General features: G+C 40.3%; 3 protein-coding genes and 1 long non-coding RNA gene across 4 annotated transcripts; all 4 read left to right on the forward strand.

The window, feature by feature from the left end:
- The first annotated feature begins 125 nt into the window (after nt 1-125).
- LOC136195847 (ankyrin repeat domain-containing protein 13C-like) lies at nt 126-2,419 on the forward strand. Its single transcript, XM_065985320.1, has 18 exons — nt 126-259; nt 314-355; nt 414-518; nt 587-672; nt 739-784; nt 831-897; nt 944-1,026; nt 1,081-1,142; nt 1,195-1,241; nt 1,292-1,376; nt 1,427-1,494; nt 1,545-1,584; nt 1,631-1,684; nt 1,734-1,810; nt 1,857-1,923; nt 1,980-2,109; nt 2,160-2,263; nt 2,309-2,419. Exons 1-18 carry the CDS (start codon nt 160-162, stop codon nt 2,336-2,338), a joined length of 1,293 nt encoding a protein of 430 aa, XP_065841392.1. The 5' UTR covers nt 126-159; the 3' UTR covers nt 2,339-2,419.
- Nucleotides 2,420-2,437: 18 nt separating this feature from the next.
- On the forward strand, nt 2,438-8,035 carry LOC136195848 (phospholipase D1-like). The gene is made up of 32 exons (XM_065985321.1): nt 2,438-2,487; nt 2,665-2,730; nt 2,777-2,924; nt 2,982-3,083; nt 3,143-3,245; nt 3,301-3,366; nt 3,415-3,473; nt 3,528-3,635; nt 3,691-3,729; nt 3,782-3,895; nt 3,949-3,987; nt 4,969-5,079; nt 5,132-5,215; nt 5,264-5,345; nt 5,402-5,512; nt 5,566-5,665; nt 5,716-5,822; nt 5,874-6,036; nt 6,090-6,208; nt 6,259-6,372; nt 6,421-6,528; nt 6,577-6,662; nt 6,713-6,768; nt 6,817-6,924; nt 6,977-7,050; nt 7,101-7,170; nt 7,223-7,296; nt 7,352-7,425; nt 7,471-7,543; nt 7,593-7,640; nt 7,697-7,756; nt 7,810-8,035. Exons 1-32 carry the CDS (start codon nt 2,463-2,465, stop codon nt 7,972-7,974), a joined length of 2,856 nt encoding a protein of 951 aa, XP_065841393.1. The 5' UTR covers nt 2,438-2,462; the 3' UTR covers nt 7,975-8,035.
- Nucleotides 8,036-13,711: 5,676 nt separating this feature from the next.
- LOC136196235 (very long chain fatty acid elongase 6-like) lies at nt 13,712-14,359 on the forward strand. Its single transcript, XM_065985760.1, has one exon. It carries the CDS (start codon nt 13,712-13,714, stop codon nt 14,357-14,359), a length of 648 nt encoding a protein of 215 aa, XP_065841832.1.
- Nucleotides 14,360-16,071: 1,712 nt separating this feature from the next.
- On the forward strand, nt 16,072-16,950 carry LOC136195896 (uncharacterized). Its single transcript, XR_010672015.1, has 4 exons — nt 16,072-16,339; nt 16,397-16,540; nt 16,584-16,644; nt 16,698-16,950. It is a non-coding gene; the product is annotated as an uncharacterized lncRNA (long non-coding RNA).
- Nucleotides 16,951-16,953: the final 3 nt, after the last annotated feature.

Here is a 16,953-nt window from a genome sequence, read left to right on the forward strand (position 1 = left end):
CGCGAGCGGCGCTTGCGCAACGAACGCATAAAGACTTCCAATTCATCCAGAAATGTTGCCTAGATATTTTTGCGTAAAAATCACGGCCGGATACGTTGCCGTCACGCTTTTTCGTCAGTCAGAGATCCCGTAGGTACTGGACTAAAACGGTCCGAGGATATGTCGTCCTATCCGCTCCACTGCAGCGTATTCGAAGGCGACATTCGCAAAGTCTCCTCCTACTGTCGCGCGGAAGACGTAAACGCAAAAGATCCCCAAGGTGCGTCGATCTCAAAACTCCGAGTCCAACAATTCCAACGTTCCTCCCAAAAAGGCAACACAGCTCTTCATCTCGCCATAGCACTGGGCCGAAAAGGTCAGAACAGCGCAGCTGCATCGTGTTTACTCTACCCATTATCTATGAAACCGTGCAGAATGCGTTCAGATTCTCCTCAAGAACGGCGCGTCGGTCAAAGCGAAGAACGCGCGCGGATGGACGTGCCTCGAGGAGGCGATCAGCTACGGCGACAGGCAAACGAGTACAGCAGCCAAAAAAATCCATAATTATCTAATCGAAATATTCATTACTTTCTCTTCGTCTTCCCAGTCTCTTCTCTCGTTCAAAAAATGCGATTCCAGACGCGAGAAGCCGTCGAAAAGCGTCGGCCTCACGTTTCGAAAATATTGAAGCAGGTGCGTCCATACATATCCGTTTACAACGAGAATGTTTTGTTTTTTAAATCCTATATGGGTTCTTAGATACCCGACTTTTATCTCGAAGTCAAATGGGACTTCCAAAGCTGGAGTAAAAATTATTAATCGTATTTTTAATCGGTATTAATTTTTTGCAGTTCCACTTGTGTCTAGAATGCTTCCATCTGATCTCTGCAAGATATATAAGAAGGGTGCCTGCTTGAGGTATAGTCGTTTTTGAGGGCTACGTTGTCTACTTTTGTTTTTTTAGAATGGATACGACTTTGGTTGATTTTTCTGATATGAAATGGCAGCGAGGCGATCTCTCCTTTATCTATAATGGAGAGCTCAGCTGTAGGACTCTCTCTAGGACGAAATACGAGACTTGAACTCACGTCACTTGCTTAGGTAATGGAGCCGTTATGCTATTAGATAACCAGCTAAAAGTGTATCAGAAAATGAGAGAACGGGTACATAATATAAATTTTAAAATAAATTAATAATTTTTAATTTATTATCTAGCTTGATGAAGTTGATCTCGAAGACGAGGTCGATTTTCTAATGAGCACGTAAATCGAAAGATTTCACTCTAAGTCTAATTTTGAAGCATTTTTTATAGAGATATGACGTCAGTTCGTCTTTCTACAAAGCCCATTCACTTCACCAGATCTCAGTCCGGCTGGTTTTTTCGTACGGACCGAACTGTGAGACCCAAACTATAGAATTTCCTTTTGAAACATTGATTGGTGCGTAGGACAAAGTTGGCCCGTTTGAAGCGAACGTCTACGACGTTCACGGAGTTTCTGTCGTCACCAGAAAGAGGTAGAAAAAAATAGAAGAACTAATCAATAATAAATCAATAATTATTAAAGACGTGAGCACCTATCTGAAGAAGATATTCAAAGGAACAAGGTACTTCCTTTTCAACTCATTATTATTATTAAAACCTCGAGTTTAGGCTTTTGTTGAAACATTTACGAAGGGATGCACGAAGAATCCCTTTAGCCAAGCTGTAAGATCTTTCTCTATAGTATCTAGGCTTTTATTTTGACGTCATATAGCTTCCAAGACGACAATCTTTGCTTCCTCCTGAACCATCAGGCGTCACGTGGCGAGACTACATTGAATCAAGCGAACAGTAATTGCCATGGTAATATTTCCTATTTATTTATTTTTTGCTGTAGGTTTCATTTTGGGAGGCCGGTGAATATGAAAGAAGATAGGCGAAATTTTCGCGCTTCTATAGCCATTGTTAGCTAATCTAATATTTTCTATTTCTATTGTTGATACTGTGGGGTTCTTCTCAGTGCCAGAACTTTCCTATTTCCGTCAATTTGCTGCTTGATCTGCTGGAGATAATGTTCCCCTTCAAACAGTTTGGAAAACTAAAGGAATTGGTTGAACTGAAATTACCTTCCGGATTTCCCATAAAAGCTGGTAAATTCAATAAGGCAACCCTAATTTTTTTCTGATTTTTTTACGAGCAGAAGTCCCTGTTTTACCGACTATCACTGCCAAAGTGACGTTTCAAGAATTCTCTCTTCGAGACGACATCAACGTTTCATTGTTTTTAGTACCAAGAGACTATAAGGTATGACAACAGGAAACCGTACGCGATTTTCATAAATATTTATAGGAGAATCAATCAAGATTTCCCGAAATATGACTAGCGTATTTATTTATAATCTTGCTGATTTTTTTGCACGTTTCAATATATAGTTTTAAATGAAATCCGGGCGATCCAGGGAGTGTCGTTTCCCGGACGTGGCTGTGATTGTTTTTCGCACGAAATGGCTGAAGCGGACGTCGATTCAGGTACGCGGCGATCTCGAAGTGACTTATACTTGCATGCGACGCAATTGAGCTAGAGAAAACCCGTAGAGAAGCTCTAAAACTCGAGAACCGGACGCGCACCCTGTTCTAGCGCCTAGAACTCGCGCTTCTGCACTTCCTACGCCGTGCGTACCCTCCCTAACCCTTTCTCCTACCTAGTCAACACCGAAATCGACGTCAAAGCGTACAGCGAAACCGAAGACGAATCGGACTCAGAATCAATAAGTAAAATTAAAATTTCCCATGCGCACACCCGAAAATTCTCCCTTAGCAGTACCCCAACGTCCGCGCCGATCTTTCCTGCACATATCCGAGGGCCCCCTACTGAGCTCATCGCCCTTTTTACCCGATTGCAATATCGACGTGAATATCATTGGCTACGAAAGAGACGCGCGTCATCATCCACTAAATCCAATACTGTGCGTCGAAAAAATTAAATAATCGAGACCCCGCCCCCTCTGACGTCACAAGTCTAGATACAAAATTCGGCTCCGACACGGCACTTTCGAATGGATAGTCCATCGTCGCTACAAACACTTCTTCAACTTAGCTAGAGTCTTTTTATTTAAAAAAGCAAGGCAAGATTAATAATCAATAGTATTGATTCTCGCGCCACGTGTTTGAATGACGTCATCAGGCGTATGACCCATCGTCGCGAGCCTCTGGGTCGTCTTCCCGGTCTTCCTTTTAAGCTGGACATAGGGAGAAGACATCATCCAGCAGCTATGAACAAGAGAATGGCAAATAGAGAAAATTATTATTAGAGATTAGGATTTTGATTATTGATTTTTTCAGCGAGATCTTGAACGATATCTTCAGAAGGCTGTCAGCTGTCCAGGCTATCTGAATACGCAAGAAATGGTTGTCTAAGTTTTAAGTGATTTCCGTTATTGATTCAATACTTTTTAGCTGAATTTTTTGGAAGTTAGTCCCTATTCGTTTGTGCACGATTTAGGCTGCAAATCAAAGTAGAAAGAGCGGGTGTTTAGCTAAGATTAATTCCTGAGCGTTTGCTCATTAAGGGAGGGAGTTGTTAAGAAGAAAAAAGGCGGTCATAGATTCCCTAAAATCTGTCGAAATTTGAGCAATAAGTGCTGCTACGCATGCGCCTGTCCAAACTGGAAAAAAAGGTAAATAGTAAATAATAAGTGCAAGATAAATATTCGTAATTATTTCCTAATAAAGATGGCTTTTCGTCAAGGATAGTTTCGTCGCATATAGCTGGTAAAAACCGTAGATATTCACATACGAAAAAACTCCAATTTTTCCTTGAAAGTCCTCAAAGTGGAAATCTGCGTGGCGTCATTCTTTTTGACCGCGAATTCACCGTCTCTCACGGCCTCGAACAGACGGGAATTCACCACGGACTTCGCCTCACAAACTCGTCCAGGTAAAATCCAAAAAATAAATATATACTAACATTATCTCTTTGAATTTTTAAAGAGTTTTAACTGTGCAAGCTTGGAGCAAACGCCAGGCAATGTAAGTCCTTTAACAGTCGTAGAAAATCTTACCTCCTCACCAGTAGTAGGCAAAACAGTTTCGAGGCGAGATAAGGGGCAAAACAGTTTTGAAGCAAGATAACGACCTCCTCACCAGTAGTAGGAAATCTTGCCTTCTCACCAGTAGTAGGCGAAACAGTTTTGAAGCAAGATAAGGGGCAAAACAGTTTTGAAGCAAGATAAGGGGCAAAACAGTTTTGAAGCAAAATAACGGGCAAAACAGTTTTGAGGCGAAATAAGGGGCAAAACAGTTTTGAAGCAAGATAAGGGGCAAAACAGTTTTGAAGCAAGATAAGGGGCAAAACAGTTTTGAAGCAAGATAAGGGGCAAAACAGTTTTGAAGCAAGATAAGGGGCAAAACAGTTTTGAGGCGAAATAAGGGGCAAAACAGTTTTGAAGCAAGATAAGGGGGCAAAACAGTTTTGAAGCAAGATAAGGGGCAAAACAGTTTTGAGGCGAAATAAGGGGCAAAACAGTTTTGAAGCAAGATAAGGGGCAAAACAGTTTTGAAGCAAGATAAGGGGCAAAACAGTTTTGAAGCAAGATAACGGGCAAAACAGTTTTGAGGCGAAATAACGGGCGAAACAGTTTTGATGCGCATAAAGTAGCGTTGGCGGGTACGCCCACTTTCGAGGGGTAAGTGTCTCCAATTCGTTGCGCGAGCGGCGCTCGCGATTCAGGCGCATGGACAGGAGCCGAACGAATATTTTGAGCGGAAAAATTTTAGCTGCTAGAAAAACGTGCAGAATGAGTTTCACTAAAAAGCATTACCACCTGGGTATTCCTAATTTTAATCAGCGAGTTTAAATGCCCTAAACAGGAGAGCGTGGTTACCTAGTCGTTTATTCTGCGTGGGCTCTGACTAACTTCAGCAGGGGATAGAAGATCTTACCTCCTCACCATTAGTAGAAAATTTAATTAATTCCCTTTGTTTATCTTCTCTCTATGATGGGGTATACAGGGAATGGAGCTCCGCTATTGAGGAACGCGTCCAAGGCGCCGGAAAAGTGTGGACAGAGCAACACCGCTTCAATTCCTTCGCTCCAATCCGAAACGACATCGCAGCTCGTTGGTACAACCCTAAATATACAATAAATTAATAAAAAATTAATTTTCGCGTGGAGGTTCATATGTGGGGCCGATTATTTCGAAGCAGTCGCCGACGCTCTCGAAATAGCCACGCAGGAAATCTTCATAGCGGACTGGTGGTACGTAAAAACCCTCCTCACACAAAAACGCTATTTTTAAACGCTAAGGATATCACCTGAGCTCTATCTAAAGCGTCCTAGACGCGGATCAGATGAGTGGCGTCTTGATACGATACTCGAACGAAAAGCGGTAGTCTTATTTTTAATTTTTCTTAAGAAAAACAACCGAGGCTTTGTCCCTTATAGAGGCAGGGTGTTCGAGTTTATATTTGCCTCTATAAGGAAGTTGAGCTTGCCATGAATATTGGTTCTGCGAGAGCGAAACAATATTTCCAGCAATTGCATTCGAATATCGTCGTGAGTATCAAACTATTGATTATATAAAAATCAAATTTTTATTCACATAAAAGGTTTTACGTCATCCTGATCACGATTTGGGCGGGGGTACGTTTCTCTGGGCGCATCACGAGAAAATCGTATGCGTGGATCAAGAAATCGCCTTCATCGGAGGTAAAATAAATAAATAAAATTAATCACCCAAATCAATCAAAACGTCATAGGCTTGGATTTATGTTTCGGACGTTGGGATAACAGTGAGCATCTTCTAACCGACGTAGGCCCCATAAATTTGAGCCTAGACGAACCCGATGGACCCGCCCTTACAACCGTAAAACCCCACTCATAAATAAACGCTTCCCATAAGCAGACTTCCCTATAGATATTAGCCCATTCTGCGACCTTGCTTATGGCCACATCCGCGCCGAAACCCCAGAGCATAGAGGACGTTTTTTCGGCGACTTGCGACGAGCTAACGTGGCCAGGAAAGGATTACTATAACCCATTCTATAAAGAACCCGATGAACTCGACAAACCGTTTGAAGGTTAATTAAATAAATATATAAGGAAACCCGTTGAGGTTTTAGCGTGACTCTAGACGTTGTTCCGCGACTGGAGAGTCCACGTATGCCTTGGCAAGACATCGGGGTTTGTTTGTACGGGCGTGCGGCTCGCGACGTCGCTCGACATTTTATTCAACGATGGAATTTCACTAAAGTATTATTTTAAAAAGTGCAAAATAGATAATTAATTAATTAATTATATAGAATGAAAAGGTGAAGGATAGGGGTAAGTATCCGTTTCTTATGCCACGCGAGGGAGATCCTCTTGTCGAATTACCTTCGAATGTTTCTGAAAAATTTGTCGATTGTCGGTGTCAGGTAAACCGGAAGTCGATTTAATTATTTTTATTATTTAATCGTTTTTAGATTCTTCGATCCGTTGGCGAATGGTCGTCGGGCGTTTCCGTGGAATATTCGATTCTCCAGGCGTACGTTCACTGCATTGAAACCGCGGAGCATTTCATTTACATAGAAGTATGAGTACAAACACATTTATTAATCGAAATTAGATAATTTCCCAAGGGCCAATTCTTTATTACGTCAGTTCCCGGTTCCGTAGACAATGATATAGGACTAGCTCTAGCTAGGCGTGTGGAACGAGCTCACAAGTAAATCAAAACGCCCAAATTAAAAATAATAAATATACTTTTCCTCATAGAGAAGGCAAACCTTTTCGAATCATCATTATTTTACCTTTGCTACCGGAATTCGAAGGTGGCTTTAAAAACGAAGGTTTTCTCGTTAGTTTTGAGCGATTTTTAGGTCAAATTGGCGAGCCTAGTGGACGTACTATACACGCAATTACGCACTGGAACTACACGTCTCTTTTTCGCGGTGGTTCTTCGCTTTTCGAGCGAATTCAAGCCATAGGTCGTTGTGTCCTTACCCAAAGCGAATTTTTGCTGAATAGATTTTTCACTAGACCCGAGTTTAGATCCGCGCAATTACTTCATGGTCTTTGGGCTTCGAAATCACGCTCTTCTCAAAGCCGAACCAGTATAAGAATCAATAATTTTAATTCGATTAAAATAGTTTAGTATCCTAAGGTAACCGAAATAATTTACGTGCATTCAAAGATGCTCATTGTCGACGATAGAAAGGCGATAATAGGATCAGGTAAGCATAAAATTATTAATTTTTAAAACACCCTTTTTAGAGAGTTCTTTAGCCAATATCAACGATAGATCAATGACGGGTTACAGGGACTCAGAAATCGCAGTTCTAATAGAAGACACCAATTTTGTATATAAGAAAAAATAGCAGTACTTATTATTCATTTTTTGAATTATTAATTAAGGTTGATTCGCGTCTGGGTGGCGAACCGTGTTCCGTTGGAAAATTCGTGCAGGGATTGCGTCTCCAACTCTTTAGGTACGATAATTTAGCACTTGGTATAAAGCTATTTAACTTTTCAAGAAATCATTTGGGGTTTTCTTCATCTGAGCCAAATGACGAGCTGCTAGATCCAACTACAAGGAAATTCTTCAAGGTTAGACACCGTATCTATAAACAGAGAGCCAGAAAACGATTTTTTACAGCAACTATGGGTTCCAACTGCCGCTAGAAATTCTCTAATATTAGAAGAGGTATACTAGACTCAGTCCTTGAATAGAATTTGAAATATTTATCTATGTAAATCGAGGTCTTTAATTGTCTTCCATCGGAACACGCGAAAACGTTCGCTGACGTTCGAAATATTCGCGTAACCCCGTTAAAATTCTAATTAATTAATTAATTAATATATATTCTTCACAGTCCACGCCGACTCTCGCTAAAACAGATCGATCAGCGGCAAAGGAGAAGCTGAAAGACGTCAAGGGACACTTGGTTCTCATGCCTGTGAAATTTCTAGACGAAGAAAATCTCCTACCGTCACTTGGCACAGCAGAAGGCCTCATACCATACACTACATTCACGTGAACCTTTCTTTATTTTCCACTTTATAGACGTATTTATTTATATGTGCGTTTTTGAGCGAGAACCAGCGGAGGAAAGTGATGTACGATCTCCACGTGTTCCAGCTCGAGTTGGCCGCTTTTTTTTTCGATCGTTTCCGCGATGGCATGAGCTCTGAAGGCACGGCAGGGCAAATACGCGACGGCCACACGTTCAAATTGCTCGTATTTTATTTCCACAGACGCATGCAGTACGAAAAAATCATTCTAACGTGTCCAATTGCCTTCCTTCTCTCCGTGACTTCGTCCATCTTTTTTCTTGAGCGCGCAACCTAAAAAAATGGTATTAGTCACTGTAAAATAGTCGTTGTACGTACCTTTTGGTTTGCGTCCGTATTAGCGTAACCCAGGCTACACCCGTTTTGAATATCTCAAACGATCCAAATCTGAGACATTTTATGTAGGGAGACCGCGGCGGGGGATTTGACGTCATTTTTACCGTATAAACGACGGGGCTATTCGAGTCACTATAGTCACCCTTTCCTCTATGGGATTCCCTGTATAGTTTATGTCTCTGAGGATCATGGTATCTGACGTCACACAGGCACCAGCTTGAATCCATAAACGTCTATATTAAATACTGATAATATTTATATATTTACCTCGCGTAGTAGGAATTCCTAAATTATGTATTGCCTAAGGAGAAACATCTGTTTTGCTACTCTGGTGTATAAATGATGATATTTCACCTCACCTCACTGCATAAGAACTCCCTGATGCTCGATCGGAGGACTTTACGTCCGTCTGCCGTTCGAGAATAAGGCGTTTTCCCGGAGCCTTTGAATTGCACCTCCCATCGCTCACCCCTCCTATTCACAACTTCACCCAAATACCTAAAAAGAAAAAGAAACGAAGAAATGAAGAAATAGACAAAAGACATTTTTAAATATATGCATCCGAGCCAAAAAAAGGATGAATGCAAAAGTATACGTTTGACCAAAGAAAGCACAAGCAAAATTTGACCAAAGGGAGAACATTTGACCAAAGGAAGCACAAGTTGAAGTTACTCAATGTGTTTTCTGTTGTAGGTACTGAATGTGTTTTCTGTTGAAGTTACTCAATATGTTTTCTGTTGTAGGTACTCAATGTGTTTTCTGTTGAAGTTACTGAATGTGTTTTCTGTTGTAGGTACTCAATGTGTTTTCTGTTGTAGGTACTCAATATGTTTTCTGTTGTAGGTACTCAATGTGTTTTCTGTTGAAGTTACTGAATGTGTTTTCTGTTGAAGGTACTGAATGTGTTTTCTGTTGAAGGTACTGAATGTGTTTTCTGTTGAAGGTACTGAATGTGTTTTCTGTTGAAGGTACTGAATGTGTTTTCTGTTGAAGGTACTGAATGTGTTTTCTGTTGAAGGTACTGAATGTGTTTTCTGTTGTAGGTACTCAATATGTTTTCTGTTGTAGGTACTCAATATGTTTTCTGTTGTAGGTACTCAATGTGTTTTCTGTTGTATTTACTCAATATGTTTTCTGTTGAAGGTACTGAATGTGTTTTCTGTTGAAGGTACTCAATGTGTTTTCTGTTGAAGTTACTGAATGTGTTTTCTGTTGTAGGTACTCAATGTGTTTTCTGTTGTAGGTACTCAATATGTTTTCTGTTTTCTGTTGTAGGTACTCAATATGTTTTCTGTTGAAGGTACTCATTATGTTTTCTGTTGAAGGTACTCAATATGTTTTCTGTTGAAGGTACTCATTATGTTTTCTGTTAAACGTATTCAATATGTTTTCTGTTGAACGTACTCAATATGTTTTCTGTTTTCTGTTGTAGGTACTCAATACGTTTTCTGTTGAAGGTACTCATTACGTTTTCTGTTGAAGGTACTCATTACGTTTTCTGTTGAAGGTATTCAATATGTTTTCTGTTGAACGTACTCAATATGTTTTCTGTTTTCTGTTGTAGGTACTCAATACGTTTTCTGTTGAAGGTACTCATTACGTTTTCTGTTGAAGGTACTCAATATGTTTTCTGTTGAAGGTACTCATTATGTTTTCTGTGGAAGGTACTCATTATGTTTTCTGTTGAAGGTACTCAATATGTTTTCTGTTGAAGGTACTCAATATGTTTTCTGTTGAAGGTACTCATTATGTTTTCTGTTAAACGTATTCAATATGTTTTCTGTTGAACGTACTCAATATGTTTTCTGTTTTCTGTTGTAGGTACTCAATATGTTTTCTGTTTTCTGTTGAAGGTACTCATTATGTTTTCTGTGGAAGGTACTCATTATGTTTTCTGTTGAAGGTACTCATTATGTTTTCTGTTGAAGGTACTCAATATGTTTTCTGTTGAAGGTACTCATTATGTTTTCTGTTAAACGTATTCAATATGTTTTCTGTTGAACGTACTCAATATGTTTTCTGTTTTCTGTTGTAGGTACTCAATATGTTTTCTGTTTTCTGTTGAAGGTACTCATTATGTTTTCTGTGGAAGGTACTCATTATGTTTTCTGTTGAAGGTACTCATTATGTTTTCTGTTGAAGTTACTCAATATGTTTTCTGTTGAAGGTACTCATTATGTTTTCTGTTAAACGTATTCAATATGTTTTCTGTTGAACGTACTCAATATGTTTTCTGTTTTCTGTTGTAGGTACTCAATATGTTTTCTGTTTTCTGTTGAAGGTACTCAATATGTTTTCTGTTGAAGGTACTCAATGTGTTTTCTGTTGAAGTTACTGAATGTGTTTTCTGTTGTAGGTACTCAATGTGTTTTCTGTTGTAGGTACTCAATATGTTTTCTGTTGTAGGTACTCAATATGTTTTCTGTTTTCTGTTGAAGGTACTCATTATGTTTTCTGTGGAAGGTACTCATTATGTTTTCTGTTGAAGGTACTCATTATGTTTTCTGTTGAAGGTACTCAATATGTTTTCTGTTGAAGGTACTCATTATGTTTTCTGTTAAACGTATTCAATATGTTTTCTGTTGAACGTACTCAATATGTTTTCTGTTTTCTGTTGTAGGTACTCAATATGTTTTCTGTTTTCTGTTGAAGGTACTCATTATGTTTTCTGTGGAAGGTACTCATTATGTTTTCTGTTGAAGGTACTCATTATGTTTTCTGTTGAAGTTACTCAATATGTTTTCTGTTGAAGGTACTCATTATGTTTTCTGTTAAACGTATTCAATATGTTTTCTGTTGAACGTACTCAATATGTTTTCTGTTTTCTGTTGTAGGTACTCAATATGTTTTCTGTTTTCTGTTGAAGGTACTCAATATGTTTTCTGTTGAAGGTACTCAATGTGTTTTCTGTTGAAGTTACTGAATGTGTTTTCTGTTGTAGGTACTCAATGTGTTTTCTGTTGTAGGTACTCAATATGTTTTCTGTTTTAGGTACTCAATATGTTTTCTGTTGAAGGTACTAAATATGTTTTCTGTTGAAGGTACTCAATATGTTTTTGTTGAACGTATTCAATATGTTTTCTGTTGAACGTACTCAATATGTTTTCTGTTTTCTGTTGTAGGTACTCAATACGTTTTCTGTTGAAGGTACTCATTACGTTTTCTGTTGAAGGTACTCATTATGTTTTCTCTTGAAGGTACTCATTATGTTTTCTGTTGAAGGTACTCAATATGTTTTCTGTTGAAGGTACTCATTATGTTTTCTGTTGAAGGTACTCATTATGTTTTCTGTTAAACGTATTCAATATGTTTTCTGTTGAACGTACTCAATATGTTTTCTGTTTTCTGTTGTAGGTACTCAATATGTTTTCTGTTTTCCGTTGAAGGTACTCAATATGTTTTCTGTTGAAGGTACTCATTATGTTTTCTGTTGAAGGTACTCAATATGTTTTTGTTGAACGTATTCAATATGTTTTCTGTTAAACGTACTCAATATGTTTTCTGTTTTCTGTTGTAGGTACTCAATACGTTTTCTGTTGAAGGTACTCATTACGTTTTCTGTTGAAGGTACTCAATATGTTTTTGTTGAACGTATTCAATATGTTTTCTGTTGAACGTACTCAATATGTTTTCTGTTTTCTGTTGTAGGTACTCAATACGTTTTCTGTTGAAGGTACTCATTACGTTTTCTGTTGAAGGTACTCATTACGTTTTCTGTTGAAGGTATTCAATATGTTTTCTGTTGAACGTACTCAATATGTTTTCTGTTTTCTGTTGTAGGTACTCAATACGTTTTCTGTTGAAGGTACTCATTACGTTTTCTGTTGAAGGTACTCAATATGTTTTCTGTTGAAGGTACTCATTATGTTTTCTGTTGAAGGTACTCATTATGTTTTCTGTTAAACGTATTCAATATGTTTTTTGTTGAACGTATTCAATATGTTTTCTGTTTTCTGTTGAAGGTACTCAATATGTTTTCTGTTGAAGGTACTCAATACGTTTTCTGTTGAAGGTACTCAATACGTTTTCTGTTGAAGGTACTCATTACGTTTTCTGTTGAAGGTACTCAATATGTTTTCTGTTGAAGGTACTCATTATGTTTTCTGTTGAAGGTACTCATTATGTTTTCTGTTAAACGTACTCAACATGTTTTCTGTTTTCTGTTGAAGGTACTCAATATGTTTTCTGTTGAAGGTACTCATTACGTTTTCTGTTGAAGGTACTCAATGTTTTCTGTTGAAGGTACTCATTATGTTTTCTGTTAAACGTATTCAATATGTTTTCTGTTGAACGTACTCAATATGTTTTCTGTTTTCTGTTGAAGGTACTGAATGTGTTTTCTGTTGAAGGTACTCAATGTTTTCTGTTGAAGATACTGAATGTGTTTTCTGTTGTAGGTACTCAATGTGTTTTCTGTTGTAGGTACTCAATATGTTTTCTGTTTTAGGTACTCAATATGTTTTCTGTTGTAGGTACTCAATATGTTTTCTGTTGTAGGTACTCAATATGTTTTCTGTTGTTGGTACTCAATGTGTTTTCTGTTGTATTTACTCAATATGTTTTCTGTTGAAGGTACTGAATGTGTTTTCTGTTGAAGGTACTGAATGTGTTTTCTGTTGTAGGTACTGAATGTGTTTTCTGTTGAAGTTACTCAATATGTTTTCTGTTGTAGGTACTCAATGTGTTTTCTGTTGAAGTTACTGAATGTGTTTTCTGTTGTAAATACTCAATGTGTTTTCTGTTGTAGGTACTGAATGTGTTTTCTGTTGAAGTTACTCAATATGTTTTCTGTTGTAGGTACTCATTGTGTTTTCTGTTGAAGTTACTGAATGTGTTTTCTGTTGTAGGTACTCAATGTGTTTTCTGTTGTAGGTACTCAATGTGTTTTCTGTTGTAGGTACTGAATGTGTTTTCTGTTGTAGGTACTCAATGTGTTTTCTTTTCTAAAGCCACATCTAATCAGTGGTTAGCCGAATGCTGTCTCTAGAAGATCAGCATGTGACGTTTTTAGTAGAAAAACGATGCACATCTCCAACCGGACCGATCCTCCCTTTATTTTTTGACTCACTTCGATGAAGACGTGGCCAGAGGAGAAGTTAGCATAAAAACAAGCCTGCAACTGAATACAACATGACAAAGGTGTATATACAGGAGGACAATCACGTTAGGACGGACGTAAATGCTCTATTCTTTTTCACGTGTTTGATGCAAGCAAAGAAGTTCCAAGGACGTCCTATGGCCATCATTTGGGCCAATCCTTTTCTCCACTAAAGAATAATTAGATTAATTTCCAATCTAACCACGGTACTCCCATCGATCCCATCATTCTTCACTCCGACGACGTCCGACCGGCCTGTTCTCCCCAGCATGGTCTTCTCTCGTCTCGAAGAGATTGAGGCACGCTTCAATTTCACCGTCGCCACGGCGTCTCTGCGAAGCGGCGGCTGGAAGGCGTGCTTTTACGTGAGCATCGTCTACGTGATCGCAATATTCGCCGGACGCCACTACATGGAGTCTCGACCCAAATTCAACTTGAGACGTCTCCTATTCGGATGGAATATGCTTCTCGCCCTCTTCAGCGCACTCGGAGTCCGACGAGTCGCCGTGCCAATTTTTACAGACATAATCTCATTCGGTTGGGACAAGGCGATTTGTTCCCAAGATCCCTTCCATAAAAGGGGCGCCCTTTGGATGTACGTTTTCGGTCTGTCGAAAATTCCCGAACTGTTTGACACGTCCTTTATTGTATTGAGAAAGCAGCCGCTCATCTTTTTGCACTGGTATCATCACGTCACCGTATTCTGCTACGGTTTTCATTCGTTCACAGATCCGCAAGGCCACGTTCGACTTTTCGTCGCTATGAACTTCTTCGTTCACATGGTGATGTATTCGTACTACGCTGTGCGCGCTCAGGGTCTCGTTCGACTGCCTCGAATCGTCAATATTACGATCACTGTCATGCAAATAGCGCAGATGTTCATTGGTTTGCTTATTGTCGTTGAAGCGACGATTTGAACGTATACTGGAATTCCGTGTCCTGACAGTCCAAGACACATATTTGTGGCGGCGATCATGTACCTCAGCTATCTGGTGCTTTTTGCGAATTATTTCTATTAATCGTATGTGAAGAAAGAGAGTGACGTCAGGAAAGTCGATAGCGCTTTTGAATGGCGTCGAATCAAAAGCGCTTTCAAACGGGATGAAAGAAAGGTGACGAATAATTGGATTTGCATTTATTTGTGTAGGTAAACACTATTTTTGTTACAGTACCTTACTCATGTAATCTAAGAGACTCGACCTCTATCTAACGACGATCCGTTTGGCTTACTTACCCAGCTGCAGCATATCCACGGGACTAAGGACAGTTAGTCTCCGGCGGAGTTGTCCCCTTAGTTACCGCGTAATAATCAAGCGTCTTGGCAGAGTAGCTTTGAGACATTGCAGTAGTGCACAGCAGTTGAATGAATTCCTCTTTTGACCCACTTTCTATTTCACGTGATCAACGTCGAATCCCACAATGAAGAGGAGAATGGTATTAGCATAAGTAAGAAGAGCTCTCGCCTTTTTCACGCACTGAGCGGCCAATTTTTGATCCAAAAAGATTCGTAGAGAACAAAGCGTCCTATTCCTAGAGAAAGATGATCAACGCGTTCGAGGTCTACTGTCCCAAGCGATACGACGGCTGCAGGATGGATTAATTTTATTTTTGGAATTGTTGCTAATTATTTATCTTTAGGGGCATTCAAATGGAAGATGGGTGAAGGGGACAGGACGCGTGAAGGGGAAGTATTTTATTTCCACACATGCGTGTAGTACAAAAAAATCACTCTACCGAAAATCTAACGTGTCTCGTGGCCTTTCTTCTCTCCTTCTGTGAATTCGTCCATCATTTTTCTTCAGCGCGCGACCTAAAAAGAAAATCCTCTTAGTCAGTGTCAAATAATCGTTATACGTACCTTTTGGTTTGCGTCCGTATTAGCGTAACCCAGGCTACACCGCGTGGAGGTTCGGACGCTTCGTAGCCCAGGGAAGTCTTCGCAAAGCGATGACTCCCTTCCAAAAATTGTCGGGTGAGTTGCGCGTCATCGGCCACCCCACGTGTACCCGCCTGGATGAGAGTCGGTCCCTAATACCGAAGTCCCCCGGCGCGCTGGTACAAGCAAACCCTTCGGTATGTGTTCCAGAGAAGAACCGGGGCTACTGGAAGTGGAGAACGGCCGACCACTGTTTGTAGAGGCCGACAAGAAAGACAGTGCAATGCCCGAAATGCCTTCACCTGAGCCGGATCATCGTCGGTCTAATCGTGCTATCGGGTGAGAAAAGTGCCGGCAACCAGACCGTTTTTGAACACCCCCTCCAAGCCGTAACCGCTCGAGCCTAGCGCGGTTCGTGCTTGTTAGCAACAATAAGACCTAAGCGATCGTTCTGCCCAGTGCGCGTACCGAGGCCGAAGCCCCCCTTCGCCCTGCCTACGGGCTCCGGCACGGATTATCCGTGGGCCACGCTGATCCGACACCCAGACTTGCCTTTTGCCTTCCCCCGAGCCGGTCCGTTCAAGAACGAGACGTAGCGAACCACGCCGCATCCACCCTCAGCCGCAACTGAGGGGAAATCGGTGTGCTCTTCGCTTTTCAATCGTGTAGCTCCGCCCAGAGCGCTCATTGGTCCGCGGAGGTCACGTGGGATTCAACTAGCGCTCTGAATGGTGGAAACAGATAGGTGCAAATTTTCAATTCCGGTTTGGCTATTGATTAGTCAGCAATTGACGCCTCAAGGCTCGAGTTCAAGATGGCGAAGAACATGCCTCGTGGGACGCCTTTTCTCTTCTTCACGCTTTCGTCAACCGTCTAGATATCGAAGAACAAGCCAGGTAGACTAGACTAGCACGCTATAGCTAAGAAAATGGCGGATCTCTTCGATCGAACGTCGATCGAGACCGATTGCGCGTCGCGCGCGCCGTTTTCGATCGCTGTTTCACTCGGACGAAGCTGCGAGGTCCGTTCGAGTAGCCTTGGTGCCTAATCTACGACGATCGATTGTTTTTCCACGTAGGTACGCTGTAAAACGGATCGCATCGACGAAAGCGGCACGTAACTTCGTTCAATCGACTACAAGACTAGCAAGAATACGAAAGAGACGGCAAACGAGGCGAAAGGAAAGCGAAATAGTCGGCTAGAGTTCATTTTTGCTAAGGAGGTGTGTCTGATCAATTTGATTACATAACTAATTTATTTTTCAGATTTATAGCTACGGTGTTTTGCTGTGGGAAATAAGTGAAATGCGTCATCCCTATCATCAAGGTCAAATTCATTTTTTATGACATTTTGAGACGTTTGGCTATTTTTTCGCTTAGGTAAAGATAAAGAAATCTTTGCAATTCGATCCGCAGAATCGACCGATGTTCCGCGACATCGTGGTGGCGCTAATAACCGAAGCGGAGTACAAAGCCAATTGAGGTAAACCCAAAATTTGAAATTCAGTCATATCCCCGTACTCTCACGTGAAGTTTGATTCTTTTTTTATTTCTACCTTTTCTCATGAATATTTGCAATACTTTCGTGTTAGCGTTTTATCCTGTGATAATAAAAAATTTTGATCTGTTGGGATGT

The sequence above is a fragment of the Oscarella lobularis genome, chromosome 15 (genome assembly GCF_947507565.1).
Source record: "Oscarella lobularis chromosome 15, ooOscLobu1.1, whole genome shotgun sequence".
Taxonomy (NCBI): Eukaryota; Metazoa; Porifera; class Homoscleromorpha; order Homosclerophorida; family Oscarellidae; genus Oscarella; species Oscarella lobularis.

Excerpts from the sequence above, each read along its gene's own strand:
- LOC136195848 (XM_065985321.1), top strand. The coding sequence starts at position 2,463 with ATGGCTGAAGCGGACGTCGATTCAG. Across the intron at positions 5,513-5,565 it reads AATTGCATTCGAATATCGTC|GTTTTACGTCATCCTGATCA; the intron begins GTGAGTATCAAA and ends TTCACATAAAAG. Across the intron at positions 6,209-6,258 it reads AACGATGGAATTTCACTAAA|AATGAAAAGGTGAAGGATAG; the intron begins GTATTATTTTAA and ends TTAATTATATAG.
- LOC136196235 (XM_065985760.1), top strand. The coding sequence starts at position 13,712 with ATGGTCTTCTCTCGTCTCGAAGAGATTGAGGCACGCTTCAATTTCACC.
- LOC136195847 (XM_065985320.1), top strand. The coding sequence starts at position 160 with ATGTCGTCCTATCCGCTCCACTGCAGCGTATTCGAAGGCGACATTCGC. Across the intron at positions 519-586 it reads CTACGGCGACAGGCAAACGA|TCTCTTCTCTCGTTCAAAAA; the intron begins GTACAGCAGCCA and ends TCGTCTTCCCAG. Across the intron at positions 1,585-1,630 it reads AAGATATTCAAAGGAACAAG|GCTTTTGTTGAAACATTTAC; the intron begins GTACTTCCTTTT and ends CCTCGAGTTTAG.